Raw genomic sequence first — 19,786 nt, 5'->3', positions numbered from 1 at the left:
TCACTTTGTGTTTCTATGGGGGTGCAAACGACTGAAATCTTTACTTAATGTACACTAAACTGATCTTCTGTAAAAAAAAAAAAAAAAAAAAAAAAAAAAGAAAGAAATTATCAATTCCCATCTTGACTCTCACTGGGATTAAACATGACAATAGGTCTGATCTGATTTCATCATCATTTAAAAAAAATCATCTATTATTTTTCACTTTATGTTTCTGTGTGGGAGCAAACTGTTGAAATCCTTACTTAAGGTATACTAAGCTGATCTTCTGTATATTAAGATAATCGAAAATGAATCTTGATGTGAATGGAAGGGGAGAGGGAGTGGGAAAGGGGAGGGTTGTGGGTGGGAGGGACGGTATGGGGGGGGAAGCCATTGTAACACATGAGTCGTACTTTGGAAATTTATATTCATTAAATAAAAGATAAAAAAAAAAGAGTTCAGGGAAACTCAAAAAAAAAAAAAGAAAATGAATCTTGATGTGAATGGAAGGGGAGAGGGAGCGGGAGAGGGGAGGGTTGCGGGTTGGAGGGACGTTATTGGGGGGGAAGCCATTGTAATCAATATTCTGTACTTTGGAAATTTATATTCATTAAATAAAAGTTAAAAAAAAGAGTTACTTCTCAAAAAAAAAGTGTTTTTTAAAGGACAGTGTGAGCAGTTGTGTCAAATGCTCCTGATGGGTCTGGTATGATGACTAAGAAGTAACCACTGGATTTACTGAAGTGGAGGTCATTGAGGAAGGGTTTTGGGCAATAGCCTGATTTCATTATTCACCTCTAAAAATATTCAGATTCCCTTTATACTCATCTTTTCCTACATAATCAAGCAAGAATAAAATCACAGGAATGTGACCTTTTGTGACCTTATCCATAAATATGAACACATTGTCAATGGGATGTTTTTAACAATTAAATTGGTTGATTTCATGTAAGAATGGCCAATAGAATACTGGGAACTATTGTGCATGAAGTTAAAAGTGTAACACTTAGAGTGTGTTAGTGATGCCAAAATTAGTGGCTGAATACTTTTAAAAAATACTTTTTTAAAAATACTTTTAAAAAAGCCAACCAACTAATTGTTTTATTTTCATGTTGCAAAATACCTCATTTAGCCAATTTTTGTTGAATTTATTAACTTGACTACTTTTCCTAATATTATGCTGAAGGAGTCTAAATGAATATATGTGCATTTTTATATATATACATATATATGTTGATTTAGAGGAGTTCAGTAAAATAAAGTTCTTTTTTATACAAAGAAGAATAAAATATTTTGAGGATCTGTTACTCCTTTAATTGAACTAGGGACTTCATTTCCATGCACAAAGAAGCCCTTCAAAAGTAAGTCAGAAGATATACAGGTTTAGAAAGGCAAATTTACTACATTTCTGAGTACCCAAAGCCTTATGTACTTTAAAGGTGGTAGATTATTTCTAACACACTTTGAATGAATGTGATTACAGATGTAAGGAAAAAACATAAAGCTGTGTAATACTTTAAGTGTGTGTGTATGTATATGTGTGTGTGTGTGTGCGTGTGTGTGTATACTTGTCTTGCTGTCTGTAGCAGAGACACAATACCTCCCTACTTCTGTCAAGGTATGATATACATATGCTGAAGAGTTAATATTACATGGGAACATATTTGATTAATGAGATGGAAGATAGCCAATGAAGTCTACTTTCGTTCTCTAGATGGGCTATATGAAGATATAGTAGTTTCATGTGATCTGTCATAACAGATTGAGAAATAAGTTTGCCGTGAAACAGATTGTTGTCAATTCTGTGATATACTCCTTTGTGTTTGCATTTCTTCCCTCTCTACCTCATTACCCTTTTTCCTGCTCCAGCTTTCCTGCATTGCACACATGCTTTTGCTTCAATCTCTATCATCTAGGAGACTCAGGAAAAGACAATTGAACATTGAGAACTCTGAAATTAGGGCATACTCCACTCAAATTCAGAACTGTGTGGCTTTGGACAGGTTATTTTCCCTCTATGTGCATTTTTTACTTCAACTGCAGAATGTTGGTTTTGGACTAGCTGCTCTTTAAGGGTACTTTTGCCTCTGAAATAATGCCAGCATAAAGGAATGTCAGTATTAAGAAGCTAATGTAAAAGGCAAGATGTGTTGAGGCTGGCACTATGGCACAGCAGGTAAAGCCACTGCCTGCAGTGCCGGCATCCCATATGGATGACAGTTTTAGTCCCGGCTGCTCCATTTCCAGTCCAGCTCACTGCTATAGACTGGGAAAGCAGTAGAAGATAGCCCAAGTCCTTGGGCCCCTACACTCGCATGGGAGACCCAGAAGAAGCTCCTAGCTCCTGGCTTTAGATGGACACAGCTCCAGCCGTTGCGGCCATTTGGGACTTGAACCAGTGGATGGAAGGCCTTTCTCTCTGTCTCTCCTTCTCTCTGTAACTTTACCTCTCAGATAAATAAAGTCTTTAAAAAAAAAAAGGCAACATGTTCCTGACAGTGATCATAAGTGGACTGCTTACATTTTAATTAGAAGAGTGTACTTTATATAATAAATGAGTTGAATGTTAACAAATTCAACAGATTTCAGTTCTGAAAATAGCTTCAATTGTACTTTGAGCTGAAAAATTGAATTAGTTTTCCCTGGCCTATAAAGATAAGGCCAAGTGAAAATATTCCTCTACTGGCTCTACACCTTGAGGGAGTAGTGAAGTTTGTAATGCCACCATCCTGGGAACCAAGACAGCTAATTACATGTTTATAACTCGTAAGATAGGAGCACTTTTTTGTTGTTGTTGTTTGTTTGTTTGTTTTGCAACTCATAGATTGTAGATGGGCAGGAGTTAGAGAAAGGAATATTTAGCATTTGGGACTTGTTACTCTAGAATGATTTACATTGTGCTCTGATTGATATACCTGACACTGGAACATGAATTTGGGAGGCAGATAGCCTATGGTTCAAATCTTAGCTTGAGCATTTACAACTACCACCTTTGACAAGCCACGTGACTTCTCTGTGCCTTAGTTTTCTCTCGAGTAAAATAGAGTGGAATAGTACCTACATCATAGAGTTATTGTGAGGATTGAATGAGTTAATTCAGGTAATATGCTAAACACAGTGCTTAGCACACAGTAAGCACTATGTAAATGTTCACTATATTTATTATAGCTATTGTGATGAGGGAAGATGGGCTAGAACTAAAGAAAAACTCTTGGCTAATGGCATATGAACTGTGTCAAGGGACTGATATGTGGAAAGCAGTACAGTTAGGGGGTAACAGATGACTTAACTGCAAAAAAATGCTAAGGAGGAAACACCCTCTAAATATTCTTGTTTATACAGTACATGACACAAAGTAGAAAAATAATGAAAACAGAGCCACTCTGCAGGATTTAGAGTTCTTTCATATATATTTTAAATATACATGTGCAATACATTAAAATATATAGAGATGTGTGAATATATATATGTATATATATAATCACAGAAGGGATACATATGCACACTCACTCACAAGTTCATGCGCATACCCCAACAGGACCCATCTATACGTAAACCAGATGCAGTCCATATCAGGCCAATTTGGACACAAGTGAAAGCCCTTACTCAGCAGCAGATCGCAGATTGCAACTGCATTTGAGTAACCCTTTAGTTTCTTCTACCAAGTGTAAGGCCATTTAGAAACACACTGAGAAGAGCTCCTCTGGGTATATGGCAGAGCCCAGGGCCCTTCTGGCAGTGCACAATTTGCCTGAGTAAGGACTGCTGGATTTGGATATCAAGGAGCTATCAAGGAAGAGGAACTTGCCTTATTTTGGGCCCTGAAATTAATAAGCAAACATCCATAGATTAATTTTAGCTCCAGGAACAATGCACTAGTGTCAGAGAATCCTTAGATATCTGAGCTCTAAGCAAATTTCAGGCAGAAGCAGAGAGAAGTGTGTGTTGCTACTCATCACCATCCAGCTTGACCCAGAGGACTGGGTACAGATTTTAGAAGTAGATACGTTTAAACTACAATCAGGCAGACTTGTAAGATTAAAAAAATTACTTAAAATTGAAGGATCTGAAAGCAACATAAGAGGTTACAAGTATTGGTTTGGGTATATAAATGTTCCAAGAAGCGTAACCTTATATATGGCACCATTTGCAGCAATATCATTAACATTATTAATAATCATCATAACATATTTATATATACAAAAATAGAGCAAAGCGATTCTAGAAGAGGAGGTGTAAGTGAAGGTGTGGGGCTGTATAAAGCCCAATGTCAGTACACTTCAGGAAGATTCAGAACCAACAAAGGCTGAGTGGCACATATTTCTGTTGTATGTATCCAGCAAAGGGACATGCACGTCCCCTTCTTCCCCCTGTGTATGACTATGCACTTCTCACCTCTCCACCCTGCAATACACTTCCATGCACACTTTAAACGAGATGATATATAAAGTTAGAGTCTGGAAATCTTAAACTAAGTTGGAGCACCTTGATTTCAAGCAAGTGCCCTCAATCTCTGAATTCCTTGGTGAATTTTGGATTCACTTACAGAGGGAAACTATATAATTCTTGTCTTTTAGCAGCAGTCTCTGGGAGCCTGACATCACCACTGCAGCCTTTTCCCGCTGGAAGGGGTTCAGAGCACAGGCTCTCTGTATTTTTAAAGAGAGAAGTCAGTTTTCAGCATTATGTATCTTTCATCTCAGTTTTTCACTGTTGCTGAAATTTAGGTTCTCAAGCAGCTGCCATTGCAGACAAAGCCAGGAGCGAGCACAGTGTGTGCAGCAAAGAGTAGATGCAATGGCGAAGATACAGCTTGGTTAGGGCTTCTTTAAGCTTTTCTTTTCCACACTTGAGCTTCTACAAGATGACAGAGCCAAAGGTAATGTCCACTGGGGGCAGCCTTAACACCTAATAGTTAATTAGCCACCCACCATGCACTGCAGAAAGACTGCCACACTAACTTGGCATGGGTCCTGAAAAGTAATTGGAAGGGAACAGCTTTCTGTCATTGTTAATAGAGTCCTAGGAAAGTGTCCCATGACTCAATGTGGTGCAGGGGAGAGAATATTGAACCAGGAATCAGAAGGTCTGTATTCCAATCCCAATTTTGCTATTAACTCAGTGTGTGACCTTGGGCAAGTCCCTTCCTATCTCCAGGTCTCAGTTTTCCCATCTGTAAAATAAGGGCATTGAAATAGATAGTTAAGATTCCTTCCAGCTCTAAAGTTTTATGTCTTTTTATGTCCTTTATTAAGGCCTGAGCCATGCAGTCTCAGGGCAGTTAGCTTCTAAGAGAGAACATACCTCTGTAATATCCTTTACTTTGTTCATTTAGCTATAAAGCACGTCTGCCTTTGGCACTTGGGTCAGACATACAAAGTTATGAGCATCCTGATTTACTATCCTACTCAGCATGCTAGTGGAATCTGCCATTATTATAAGTGGATTATTGGGTAAGGGAGAAAATCTCCAACTACTTAAACCTGGAAATGTAAGATAACTTTACCTCATATGCTCACAAACAGGTGAGTGTGGTTGTGAGTGCACACACACATTGGGATACAGACTATTGCTAGTGATCAGTTCATTACAGTATTCCATTTCCCTTGATAAAAATTAGTAAATAGTATAGCATAGCAAAGTTTGGCGTCTAAGGAAACACCTATGGAAAAACAGCACTTTTGGATGTGTTAGAGAGAGAAAGAAGGACAGGTAGAGAGAGACAAATGTAAATCAAATGAGATAGAAATGCAGGAAGAAAAAGGATTTGAGAGAGGGAGGGGAGGAGTAGAAAGGAAGGAAATAAGAAAGCAAAGACAGGAAAACGAAAAGTAGAGAGGGTAAAGAATGAGGAGGGAAGGAATACAGAACAGGATCATGGAAAGAAGAGCACACAGGAAGAGGGAGAAAGGGAGAGGGAGAGAGGTAGAGAGGAAGAGAGGGAGAGGGAGAGGGAGAGAGAGAGAGAGAGAGGGCAGTAAACAGGGAAATAGGGTCATATTCCCTGGAAGTTTGAACGGTGTTCCACATGCACTTGAGAAAACTATCTTAGAAGAAAGCTTCCAAAGGCACTGTGGAAAGCAGAGTGACAATCAGAGCCTGCATCGAGAGGCATTACATTGGGGAGCCCCTAAACCTCAACGTTGCTGGCTCTGTCAGTCCTCAGTGTCCAAACCTCATGCCCATATATCACCTGAATTTGCCAAGGCAGCCATAAAGGCTGAACTGGCAGGGTGTAAGAAAGTTAAAGAGGGATAGATAAGTGTGAGAAAGAACAAGGCATCCTGCACCAGGATGAACTTGGCCATTCCCCTGACGCTTCAAGAACAAGAGGTGAGGCCCTAACTTTGGCTAGTTTGTTACTCCTCCTTTCCAAAGGTGAGGCCTATGCTTTAGTGATTGGGGTTAGAAGGAGAAAGCTCTGGATCCATCATGTCTGAAGGTCATACAGACTTTTCCTGGGCCTTGGGGAAGGGCGTACTACCAGAAGAGATTTTTCTGCACACAGTGTTGGTGTGCCTCTTACAGCGGCAGCCTGGTCGCCGGAGGCTATCATAGCCCTGCTGGCACAGATGGAGGCATCCACGGGTAGGCAGGTAGCAGCAGAGGCAGGGTAGGAAAAGGGAGATGAGACTCATGGCTGCCCAGCGGACAAAGCAAGAGCTAGGCCCACAGGAGCAGGGTTCATCAGCGCAGTTGTCTTCATCATCAGTGGAGCAGTGATAGAAGAGGCCCTTGACACAGCAGAGACAAGTGCCATAATCGAGGAGGCTCTCAGCAGAGCAAAGGCAACGCTGGTTGCACAGCCAGCAGGAGGGGAGGGGACGAGCTGCTGTGCAGGGAACACACTTGCAGCGCCCACACTCCTCGCAGATGAAGAGGTGCTCACTTGGGTGCCCTGCAGATTGCTCAGCTTCTCCCTTCAGAGCACCATCAGCCTTTGGGTGGGTCCCTGCTCCAGGCTGGGTTCGGATGATGGATTGGCCTGAAGGTGAGGGTGTTATGCTGGCCAAGAGCCTTTGATCAGAGGCAGTGGTGCTATGAGACATTGAACTGGCAATGCTAGATTGGCTCAGATGCTGAGGCAAGGGCTGCAACTGATGGCACTGGCTAAGACTGCGGGGAAGAGCAGTAGGCATGGTAGCCAGGGACCAATCAGATTTATGGGTTTGCACAGTAAGGGAAGGGCTGGAGAGGGCCTGTTTACAGGGGGCTGGAGGCCGTTCCACATAATCATTGCTAGCATGAGTAGAGCGCAGCTGTTCAATAGGCAGAATTTGTTGAAAATCATCTGTCACTGTGGCATCCATTTTGCCTTGAATTTTGAGTTCTGAGTGGTTTGGGGTCAGAGTGGCACTTATGGTGATAAAGAGGAGCCCTTGTAGTTACATGGACTTCAGGGAACATCAGAAAATCCTAGGAGAGAAGGAATAGAAAACAATGAATGAGAATGCACAGGCATACATACTTTGTATGAAACCAAAAAAGGTCAGGCTGAATCACCACCACTACCTTCAGTCACTTTATGGTAGTCTTCATGCTACAATTTAACGTTGTAGCTGACCTTACCTGCCTCTTTATGGCCAAGTCTGTTCATCCCATCCAGACTATAAAGCAGTCTGGGAGCAAATATCAGATTGTTGATTCTTTTTGTATTTCATCATATGACTAGGTTCATAGGAGCAGCCAGCTCACTCAAGTGTTTGCTAGCAGAGAAATATAAGCCTTGAGCATCAGAATTCCAATAAAAATAGAACCTCACATTAAATGCAAAGACCACTTCCTGAAGTAGTGTTGAAACAAATGAGAAAGCTTCAAAAGCCTCCCATGAGAAGTTCCGTGTGTGTGTGTGTGCGTGTGTATGTGTGTGTGTGTAAAATCAATCAAAATTACCCTTCAGTGTAATTCATGACAAGCTGAAATAACATGAAAATAGCATTTCTTGATTCAATGAATATAGGCAAGTGAGCAAGATGAAATAGTAGTAGAGAAACAGAGATCAAGAATTAAGCTTTCTGAAGACAAATAACTGGAAAAAAGCTCCCCAAGGGTGTAAGTGTTGTGATTTGTATAATAGTTTGGTGTCTTTCTTTAGCATATGATCCATATGTTAAAGGCTTGGTCCCTAAAAGTCTTATGTTAATGGTTATTGGGTTAATGTTAATCATTAAGAATGGAAACTTAATCTAATTTTATGTAATATGAAAATGGGTGCTTTACGAAGAAATAAGATTGGATTGGGTTGCTGAGGTGGAGAACCCATGATGGAATCATGCTGTCTACTTCCTGGCTCTCCATGTGACCCTTTCTCCACTTGTGCCCCACACTCTAACACTGCCACCTTCATCAAATGCTAAACTAATTGGGCCACCCATCTTGGACTGTGAACCTTCAAATCTGTAAGCTAAAATAAACCCCCTTCCTTCATAAGAACTTTCTCTAAGGTGTGTGTTATGATGACAAAAAGCTGTCTAATATAGCAAGGAAGCCAAGAATTATCAATTTGCAGCTCTCCATACCTAATTGGCTGCTTTAACTTATTGAGGAGGTGATTCACTTTAAAGGCATGGTGGCTCCAGAATCGAACTTTTACATATTCATACATGAGCCTAACTCTGGGGATGGCAGAATTATAGAGCTATTTCAAATACTACCCATAATTGTACCTTTTATGCCTCCTAAGCCAATTCCTTGCATCAGAATCTGCTTTGACTGCTTTTCTCTGTCTTTACCTTACACAATAAACTGGCTTTCTTAAAGAGTGATGATATTCTCATAGTACAGTTAAGCTACATTAAATGTCAAGAAAGCATATGCTTGCATCTCAAATGTGCCACAATCAGGAAGAGGAGTTGTGTAATCATTCCCTGAAGGGTTTGATCAAACGTATAGCTGATGTTCATGAAGAAAATACTGTACAGTACAGTGCTGTTATCACACCACCCAGAAGACTGAACAGCCAGCAAGATGTGCACAAGGACACCTAAATGCAAATCCAAGAAATATCAAGAGGCATTAGAACCTAGAAAACATTAGAATGAATAAACCATTTATTTGAAATCCATCAGATTTCAGGCTTCCTCAAAATATCTCAATTACTCACAATAATATATGGGATAGATAGCTTGACTGTGTACTAGAAATAGACAAGTGAGAAAAGATAGTACTCGATTAGGTTTCTATAAACAAGCAAACATGATGGTGAAATGGGCCCAAATCTTGATGACAGGAAAAATGACAATGAAGTTCATAACTCATTGATTAATAATGACCAGATTCAGTTCACTTTTGAGGCTGTATCCTCACGAAAACATGATTAGCAGAATTAAGCCTATTCACTTTTTAAAAGAACATTTAATTTGGTTAAAAATAACATTTTTGATGTAACACATCAAAGAAACACTCTGACAAAAATTTCTCTTTTTAGTAGTTTAGTGTTGAATGAATACAGAACAAAACAATAAATACTACAAGAGACTCTAGGACTCAAATATCTGTTAGGTTTGTCAAACTACTTGCTTTCATTGGGTCTCTGTTTCACTATTTACATTATTATAGGGGTGGATTAGGTGATCTTTAAGTAACATGCCCCATTATGGTCTGTATTTCTATAACTACACAATTAAATCTGATGATTATTTTCATTCATACCTTCTTATGACTTCAAGTCCTTGAGAGTAAGTTGGGCAATGTACTTTTATAAAGGCATTCAAAAGCAAAATGTATGTCTCCTTCATTAACTTACCCTCAAAATTCCCTGCAAACCTCCCACCTCTCCCTTTGTTGTATCTTTATAGATTGATATTGTCAGCATTGGAAAGAAACAGGCAGTTTTTATTTGGATAAATAAAGAGGGACACATCATTCAACTGGCTTGGAAGGTATGTGGATGTAGGAGCTTTGGACTGGGAAGACGCTTTTGACAAATTTGTAAGATACGGATTTATGTCCCATTTATGTCTCATTGAATGAAAGAATTTATGGAGCCCTTTAAGTTCTTCACATGGGTAGCTTCATAATATACATGCTGGATGCTGTTTAGAGTCTAATTTCCCAAAGAAAAATAGATTTGAATCATATTGGAAATTTTAAAAAGCAATGATTCAAAGGAAGATATACAAAGTCCAAAGGTACAAGAGATAATCATGGGAGATTCCAAAGACAGGATTCCAGGGATGTCATCAGGTACCTCAAGAACATGTCCAGAATGTTTTAAAGCTAAACTTGGAGGAATCTAGGTCATAAAATAAATGACTCAGAACCAATAATGAGAAACCATGTTCAAAGGGGATCTTGTCTTGGGAGCAGAAGGGTACATAGTGTTTAGGTTAAAATGGTGTATTTGAATATTGATTAGATCTCTGTAAGACTGAGGAGTTGAGATGCTTGAGTGGATGATTAAAAGAAACTATGAGCTGTGAGTCTGGGATGATGAAGTACTGTCTTGCTTACAGGTAAGGAAATGAACTGGATGAACTCAGAAGGTTTCTTCCTGCTCTGTATAATCTTTTATTTGAATGGACTCTGGGATCCAGTGTCGAAGATCTCCAATACTGTGGGCAATAGGATCTGGGTAAATTAGGGTGTTGAGTAGGATTTTAAGAAGTATAGAATGACAACAAATTGTTTGCCATTCCGTAAGTGCTGAATGTGATCTAGCTAAGAGGATGAATTGAAATAAATACTGTGGAGGAAGGTAAGAGGGGAAATTAATGTAGAGAAATTAATAGGAAGAAACTGCAGCAGCACATAGACTAGATGAAAAACTACCACTGCATGCATGTTTATGATTCAGTAATCCACCCATTAAAGAGCCATTCATTGTGAGCAGCAACAGTTAAGAAACTGACAGTATTGTTGGCCAATTCCATATTCTATTGAGAAAGAGAGAGAGAATATATCACATATTAATAAATAAAAATCAAGGTGATTACAAGTCTTGGCTGCACATTGATGGGATCTAGTGATTTTTGTCACGTAGTGCCTCTGCAGTAATGAATGATGCATTGTAAACCCACTCCCATCTCAGTCTCTCTGGCCAGGTGCTCATAGCTTTTTCAACAGTTTTTCTGTAGCCCTGAAATTTGCTATGTTTAATCTAAATAGAAGTTTCTTTTCTTACACCAATTTAGAGAAAGCTAAATCCATTGAAGAACTACTAGTGTTTGTTAATGAAAGAAAATGTATTTTTTCCTGAAATCTGAAATCTGCCATGTTGAGACTAAAGCTGAAAACTTTCCTACCTAAAGCTCTTCTATGCTAACACATTAAGACACTTCTGATTTCTTTGATAAATCCTTTCTGATACAATATGGTTCAATGTTGATTTCAAAGCAGAAGGACCAAAAAAGGAGGGCCTGGCTCCTATTTTCTCCCACTCCCATGGGTTCAATGTACCTTACTGTGTAAAAGCTCTGGGGTGTGTTGCTTTTTTTTTTTTTTTCTGTGCTCTGCTGTTATATACACTCGTTCTCAGAATAACTGAAAGCAAACATAGAGGGAATTTCTGTTATGGCTTTATATGTTTTCTTAGTTCCACTGTTCCAAAGTCTGCTCTCTAAAAATCCCTCTCTGTGCAAAAAGCATTTGCATCTCTATCAAAGCACTTCCCCCTTACAAATACCAAGTTGTATATAGTTTACATTACTAACCTCTCTGCCACTGACTGGGCCTCCCTCCTACCGCATACATCTTGCTGGAGCTGCCAGATTCTCACCGCATTTAACTCTTAACTTGTCACTTTGCTACCCTCGTCCTATTCATTACTTTAATAGCTTCATTAAGACCCATAGCAGTTTATTTCAAACCAAGGAGTTTTGCAGTTTTAAAACCTTGCATTGTTAAAGATATAGGTGTTTTAGTGATGAGTATATAGGGAAAAATTATAATATCAAATGATTCACACGTAATCTTAAGGAAAATGTTGTGAAGACTGTCATTCATTCAAGCAGGAATCTTTCTTTAAACCTCAAATCCTTTTATAAGACATTAGAATTTTAAGTTCTTATCCTAGTGCTATTTCTACTTTGTTGTGTGACTGGGCAAGTGACCTCTATTTCAGGCCTCAGTTTTTTCATCTGCAAAATGAGAGAAAGTGAAAGGAAGGTATTTAAAGACCTTTCTTGTTCTGATGCTCTAAATTTTATGCTGGGATTGTTGGTTGCCTATCTCTGTCTCAGAAGTCTTTTATGAAGAATTAGTCTCCTTTATCTAGATTCTTAACTTCCTTGCAACTCAACTACTCAATTCTGAATAAATGCCTCCAAATCCAAGTCACTAAGACCACTATCTAGTCTATGTTGCACAGCTAGAGAGACAGAAAAACAACACAAAGAAACAGAATGTGTAGAATATTACAATAAAATCATAATATATGTTTGTTTAGAGTCAAAGAAAACAAAATTGATATTTAGTTGTGGATAAAGTGCTACATCCACCTTATTTGTATTTATGTATGCAACTGACTTGTTGGGAACATGATTTAACACCTGGTATATCCGAATTCATGTGATAGCACATCACATTACAGTGGAGGCTTTAATATGTCCAGAAAAGCAACTATAGTTTACATTTTAAAATAGTTTCTGTTTAAGAGTTCAAAATCTTATTTTGTTCATTTCACTTGGTTTGCAACATGTAGAGGTGAGTGATGATTATAATTAGATATGTGGAAGGGAATGTGCAGTAAATCACTGCTCTAGGTCCTATCAAATGACTATTGGGTAACTAGATGTGCTTGCAGATTCTCACTTTTGACAAAATTTCCATATGCCACACAGAGACATGTGCACACATACCCAGGCAGGAATCCAGAGATTTCTAAATCATTGCTCTGACTCAATGTAAGTGGGGGGTTATGCCGTGTCAGCTTGCGCCATTTCCACCCAGGGCAAGGTGATGTGATGAAATCTGAACGATGCACAACCCAGACTTGTGAGCCAATAGCAGGCTAGCCCCATGCTGACAGGATGCCCGCTGGGCAGCCAGACTGGCCTCAGCATGGGCTCTCCCTACCTCCTCAGCTTGGGTGGTTAGGCTGCGTTCCTTACGAGGGGTTTAAGCAATCACTAAAATGCATTTAAAGGTCAACAGGCTAGACATTAAATTGACATTTGGCTACAAAACGGTAATTTTAAAGTACTATTTTTATTTATAAATTTCCAATATCGATAGTTTCCTATAAGAACAGATTCATGTTAATCTCATTTAAAAGGTTTTCATTTTATTTTATCCACGCGCTTGTGCGCGTACCCGCACACAAGCGCGCGCGCGCGCGCACACACACACACACACACACACCACACCACAGGATGGCTGGAATGAATGGCAATCTGTGCATTGCATAGGAAGAATTCTGGGTCTTTAAGAGCTAATCTCTATGGCTTACCTTGAGAAAAGGGTTTATCCATGCTGAGAAAAGCAGAAGACCAAATGCCTCATCTGGTTCAAAGGACCTCTTCTCCGGAGTCTTTAGGTTTCTCCACCTCTTTTCGGAAAGTCTGAATGAAAACTCCTTCACTGGCAGTGGAGCTAGAAACAGAGATAGTTCTGTCTTGGTCTTTCCGACACAGCAGAAAAAACGGAGAGAAAATAAAAAACCGGGAGGGGGAGGGAGTCCGACCTGTAGTGGCAGACACTTGGTATAGATTTTACATGCAGATCTAAATCTTGATGCTCGTATTCCCCAAAGAATGCTCGGCAGGGTAAGTTGTCCACCTCCTCCTCCTCCTTTCTCCTCCTCCTCCTCTTCTTTCTCCTCCTCCTTCTCCTCTTTCTCCCCCCTCCTCCGCCTCTTTCTCCTCCCCCTTCTCCTCCTCCTCCTCCTGTTTCTTCCCCCCCTCCTCCAGTATTTTCCTTCCCCTCCCCTTCCCTTCCCCCTTCCCTCCTCCCCTTTCTCTTCCTTTACCTCCTCCCCCTTCCTTCTCTTTTCCCCCACCTCCTCCACCTCCGCCCCCCGTCTCCTCCAATCTGTCAGATGAACCGAAGCAGCAGAAACTGCAGTTGTAGACACAGGGTATCTCAACGGAGCAATAGATACCGCTAGTGTGTGATTATTTATATAGCTCAGGGTGTGTTGGTATATAACTGCAGGGGGGAGGGGGATGAGGTTGCAGTGTGTTCAGCTCAGCTAGCTGAGTGTTTTGTGAATGTAGATGATTTCTGGAGGTCTTGTGAATGGCTTACAGTGGAGGATGGGAAGGAAGGGATTTATTGCTCCTTGTTATAATTTCTTTCTCTCCCCCTCTCTGTGTCGTTTGCTTTCCCGGAGCTGTAGCCTCTTAATGCTTAGCTAAGTGGCGTCATCCAGTTGAAATTGAATCGACCCATTAGAACTCCCCATAGGAATCTTTGTATCCGGTCCCTGGGTAATGATTGAAACAAAATTTAAAGGGGAATGGGGGTGGGGTGGACAGTAACAATTTTAAGGAGGCCTTATTTAAATATCTCTGCCAATCACAGTTCCCCCAAGCCTCTCAGCCTTGGCTGAGTGATTGCAGCTTCAATCAGATAACGACACACAGCTTCCCCTTTGTTTAAGGGCTTCTCCCACCTCTTTTCCTTATACATTCCCACTTTTTCAGAATTAATAGATTGTCCACCCATCATCCACGGGAAAACCATGACTCAACCTTATTTCCCTTTCTGCCTTTAGCCTGTCATACAATCAACAATAAATATTTATTGAGTACCTTCCTTTGTGTTAGGTGGTATGAGGATCAGTAAGGAAGAAAGAGGATTCCTGCTTTCATGGAACCTCTTTGGAACTGCCAGACTTCTGGAAATAAAGCAGTCTTAGACATTTTCTCTTAAAGCAAAGGAGAAAGCTTTCTGGAAATTATTCTCAGTCCACTATTAAATTCAATAGGAAGAGATCTTCCTTCTGGGCATCCAGACAGAAGCACTTGAATGAAAGCAAGCGTCATATCTAAAATAAATCATATCTGTTTTCAAGGCCTATTTCAATAGAAAAGTAGCAGGAGCTTGACCATCAACATTCTTAGGATGTTTTGGTTATCCTATCTATAAAATTGAGATGATAAATGGTGACAGTTCAGAGTAAAACAAACCTGTGAGATCAGAAACTAAGATTCTTAACCTTACTTTAACTCCTTATGTGACCTTTCTTACAGTCTCAACTTCTACATTAACATGAAGGGATATGATTAGGAAATTGCCAAGGTCCCTCTAGCAATCGATGCTGTATTATTTGCACCCTTTCATAATTTTCTTGTGTAAATTCTTCTCTTTTGTGGCCCTAGTCTTTTCTTTATTCATATCATTGTCTTGAGCTTATCAAGATCATGAAAACCATTAAAGCTAACCTCTAGGTTCATCTGCAGAAGAGGATACATTGCTGATTTATTCATTCACTTATTTATTGCATATCAACTATGTGCCAAGCACTGTACTGCTAGCTAGATTCAGATCAAGCAGATCAGGATTCAAATTTTTGTTCCTCAACTTATGAGTCATCTGATTTTGGGCAACTCAGTTCACCTCTCTGAGTCTGTTTCTTCATCTTTAAAATGGAGTTAAAAATAGTACCTACATCACAAGATTGTGCTATTGTCCTGTAGATTAAATAAAGCTTTGCATTTAAAAGGCTTATCATGTGTCTGGCAAGTAACAAGCACTCAATGAATAGTAGTTATGAATGTTAAGAGATGATTCTTCTCCTGATGTAGCACATAGAAGGAAGAGATGATTTCAAGTCAAAGTCTTTATTTTTCTAAAGTCAATATTTAAATTTGAACTGCTGAATCCCCTAGTTCCTTTCTCCCCTTTACTCTGTGGACCTATATCAAGGCAGTCATGAAAACAAGTGATACTTTCCAACAACTTTCTCACTTCTTTGGATGATATTTATGACAAAATTATGCTGCTGATCATTCATTCATTCAATAATGTCTGCTATGGACCACTCACTTTCTACATGCTAGTAATGCAACAGCTAAATTTCTTTCCTTCCTGGAGTTTACATTCAAGTGAGTAGGGAAGATAGATTTACTCTGTCAAATACTGTTCTAAGCATTGTACATGTTTTAACAAATTTAATTCTCACAACAACCTTATGAGATACATTTGTAATTTGTACTGATTTTACAAATAAGAAGCCAAGGTCCAAAGACACTAAGTAACTTGTCCAAGGTTACACAGCTGCTGAGTTGCAGATATGGGATTTAACAGAGATTGAATCACTCTAGAGTTTGCACTCTTAACTGCTTGCTACTCCACAGAATCCAACCATCTGCAAATAATTGTCTCAAGGATTTTACTCTAACTCTTCCAAACTATTTGGTATCTACTATGGTTTAAATGGTTGTGTCTTCCCATGTTGAAAATTGATCACCAATGTGAGGCCTTTGGGAGGTGATTAAATAATGTGGGATTATTGATATAAAAGAGTTGCCTTGTCTTGTTCACCAATATAAAAATACAGCAAGAAAACACCATCTAAGAATGAGTAAGCAGGCCCTTACCAGATACTACCTAATCACCTTCCCCTCCAAAAGATTAGTTTATGTATCTGTCCTCTTTGTCCTTCAGTGTCCCCCTTGTGTTTATCACTATCACAGCACTTAGCACCCTTTGCTATAATTATCTGTCCCCCATTCTAGATCTCTTTGAGGGCAGATTTAACATTTATCATATTTGTCTTCACTGCTTTATCCCTAGGGTTTGGCATACCAGTCAATTAGTTAATGCTTTTTGAATGAATAGTTAGCTGACTGTTGGAAATGTAAGTGAATATCTTTATTGTACTTCATGCTATTGTATTTCCAAAAGATTATTTGTAGTTTTATGTTTTTAAATAGACTACAATGATACTGAAATTACAAACAGAAATTTGAAATTGGCATACTACAAAATTTATTACCTGACAACTTGTTTTCCAAACTTGTTATATTCTTGTAATAGTGCCTTTCAGAAAATTTACTTTCTTAGTACTTTCTCTATTTGATAGTGTGCTTTTTTACATATTCATTGAGTTATCCAAGATCATACAACTAGTTAGTGACAACGTCAGACCTATAAGCAAACATAAGTCTCCTATCTCCTAATCCAATGCCTTATTTCTTTTTTAAAATATTTTCAAAATATTTATTTATTTATTTGAAAGAGTTACACAGAGAGAGGAGAGGCAGAGAGAGAGGTCTTCCATCCTCTGGTTCACTCCCCATTTGGCCGCAATGGCCGGAACTGAACCAATCCGAAGCCAGGAGGCAGGAGCTTCTTCAGATCTCGCACGCCAGTGCAGAGGCCCAGCCACTTGGGCCATCTTTGACTGCTTTCCCAGGCCATAGCAAAGAATTGGATCAGAAGTGGAGTAACCGGGTATCTAACCAGCACCCATATGGGATGCCGGCACTGCAGGCAGTGGCTCTACCCACTATGACACAGCGCTGGCCCCCTTATTTCTTTTAATAAGGCACCTTGCTGACATTAATTCAATTCCAATTAAATTTGGAGACAGTGTATCAGCATGGGTCAACTTATCTGTTTTTGAAAGCCAGTGATTTCCAAATAATAAGTAATCTTGAGGGTCATCAGGAAACTCACCTTGCCTTCCAAATATAGTACTCTCTTTTAGAACTGAATTATTGTTTTATAATGAATTAAGCACATATTCCCACAGTTTACAGCACCTGGTTGTTCAAATCATTTATGACATGATAATTAATTTTAAAAAAGCTTTGAGAAAAAGGGAGGTATATCTGAGTATACTGAAAAAAGAGGATGGGACAAGAGTGAAATTGTTGTTAGAGTTAAAAACGTAGAAATAAATTAGGTAGTCATGGAAGGATTCATAGAAAAATTAGGAGCTGGAAAGAAAACAAATAAGCATATACAATTCATGTGAAGGGTACATGTGGAAAGATGATTGGTAGCAATGTGTATGGAACCTACAAAGAGTGAAATATTCAAGCTATCTTATGTAAAATACATAAGATGTAAAATACATACTGAAGAGGGGAGGGGAATAACTTGAATGATAGGAAGAGTAATTCAGACTTGCTGCTGTAGGAATTAGAAATGCATTTTTGAATAAAGAGATAAAAATAAATCACATTTAAGGAACAGGCATTGGGCATGATATATTGGAGGATGGAAATTTGGGAGTCAGATCAGTCAATTTAGAGTATTCTAGAGTAATCTAAAAGGAAATGATAAAGGCATGGTAAAGGAACTAACAGTGAGAATTGGAGGTTGGAATTGGGAGGTCAGTTTAAACATGAGGAAGAGAAAGAACTTTGGAGATTATATTATTTAACCTCCATTATAAAATTATGTTCAAAACTCCAAGCTAGTGGTTATCCTGATCTCTTTTACTTGGGATGGCATCACAAATGGCTTAGTCATATAAGCTCAAAACTATAGCAGCTGTTTGACCTTTCTCTCTCATTTAGTCTCTGCTCCTAAATCAAATATTATTTTTCTTGCCTCCAAAATATCCTCCCGTATCTATTTTTCACTTCTTCCATTTCTGTCACCCTAGCCCAAATCACAAACACCTCTCGCATGTCCTGCTGCACACTGTTCTAACTGAGCTCCTTTACCCTCTTCCTGACCAGAGCCCTACCCTCTACCATAAATTCTCCATGAGCATCCAGAAGATTTTTCTAAAAATAGAGTCTGATTATGTCACTTTCTTGCTTAAAACTTTCAATTGCTTCCCAATGTACTAGGAATGAAATCTAAAATCCTTACCCTGATGTATGAAGGCTCTTCCAAGCTAGTTATATGAGGGTACTTCGAAAAGTTTGTGGAAAAATGGAATGCAAAGGTAAGTTTATTTTGGTGAAAAAAAATCTTGAAATCCATACATAAATTTGTATGAATCCATGAATTTCCATGAATCCATGCATTAATTTAAATTTTTTGCATCAAAATAAACTCATGTTTTCTTTGCATTTCCATGAACTTTTTGAAGTAGTCAAATTTATTCCCCACTCCCACCTTTAACATATAGTACTACGGATAAACAAAACTACTCTGCAGTACCCAAGCTCAGTCTTTATTTTTCCACTCTCATGCTTTTGTTTACACAATTCTCTTCATCTGAAATGCGCACCCTAAGCTATAGAATCTTATTCAGTCGTAAGGACTATCTCAAATATGATCTTCCTAATGACATTTTTCATTGTCTCATCATCCAGAATTACCTCTGAGCTCTCATAGCAATGTAGCTATGCTTCTGTTATAGAATTTATCACTTTCTAACTTGAATTATAGTAGTTTTTTTGAGATTTAAAAGTATTTATTAGAATCAAGGATCTCCAGCCAGAGCAATGTGGAGGAAGGCTTCCAAGAGAGGAAAAGCCCAAAAGTGACTGGTGGCAGTCAGCTTTAAGTACAATTTCAAAGGAAAAAAAAATTTAACAATCAGATTGGTAGTAATTTGTACATATGTCTTATCTTTCTGAGTAGAACTGGTCCCTCAAAGAATCATATACATGGCCCTCCAAGTTACATTTTTGTGATTTTAATATGATAATTTTTTGTGGAAACAAACCAGGAAATACCAACTTAGTGGCAGAGACAAGAGTAGAATCCAGGTTTCCTTTGTAAATGTTGAATTTGAGGTAATGATGAGACATTTTCAAGTAATTATATTTGGTATAAAGTTAAATGTGGGACTAGAATTTGAGTGATAGGATAGGGGAACAACTATAAGTCTTGGTTAACATGGAAGAAATCATTGAAGTTTTGAAAATGGATAAAACATCTGAGGTAGAAGAGAGGGAGAGAAAAAAAAGGTTGTGGTATGTTAAGAGGAAACTAAATGGCATACAGAGTTATA

General features: G+C 38.8%; 1 protein-coding gene across 3 annotated transcripts in view; it reads right to left on the bottom strand.

Annotated features, from left to right (window-relative positions):
• Positions 1–3,373: 3,373 nt before the first annotated feature.
• Positions 3,374–19,786, bottom strand: part of SPRY3 (sprouty RTK signaling antagonist 3) — a 136,065-nt gene continuing 119,652 nt past the window's right edge. Inside the window, exons 1-3 of one of the 3 annotated variants that reach the window (XM_051836023.3) lie at positions 13,604–13,764; positions 13,370–13,512; positions 3,374–7,398 (exon numbers count right to left, since the gene is read on the bottom strand). In XM_051836023.3, the coding sequence (XP_051691983.1) occupies positions 6,426–7,292 (867 nt within the window). In that variant the 5' untranslated portion in view covers positions 7,293–7,398; positions 13,370–13,512; positions 13,604–13,764 and the 3' untranslated portion in view covers positions 3,374–6,425. Of the gene's footprint in view, positions 7,399–13,369; positions 13,765–19,786 lie in introns of those variants that run through there. The other 2 variants (XM_017338148.4, XM_070066882.2) reach the window with 2 other exon arrangements.

This window comes from Oryctolagus cuniculus, chromosome X, assembly GCF_051225735.1.
Source record: "Oryctolagus cuniculus isolate XC-2025 breed Fujian yellow rabbit chromosome X, ASM5122573v1, whole genome shotgun sequence".
NCBI classification, from domain to species: domain Eukaryota; kingdom Metazoa; phylum Chordata; class Mammalia; order Lagomorpha; family Leporidae; genus Oryctolagus; species Oryctolagus cuniculus.
The sequence above is the reverse complement of the archived record's forward strand: the minus strand, read 5'-3'. Positions and strand labels throughout refer to the sequence as shown.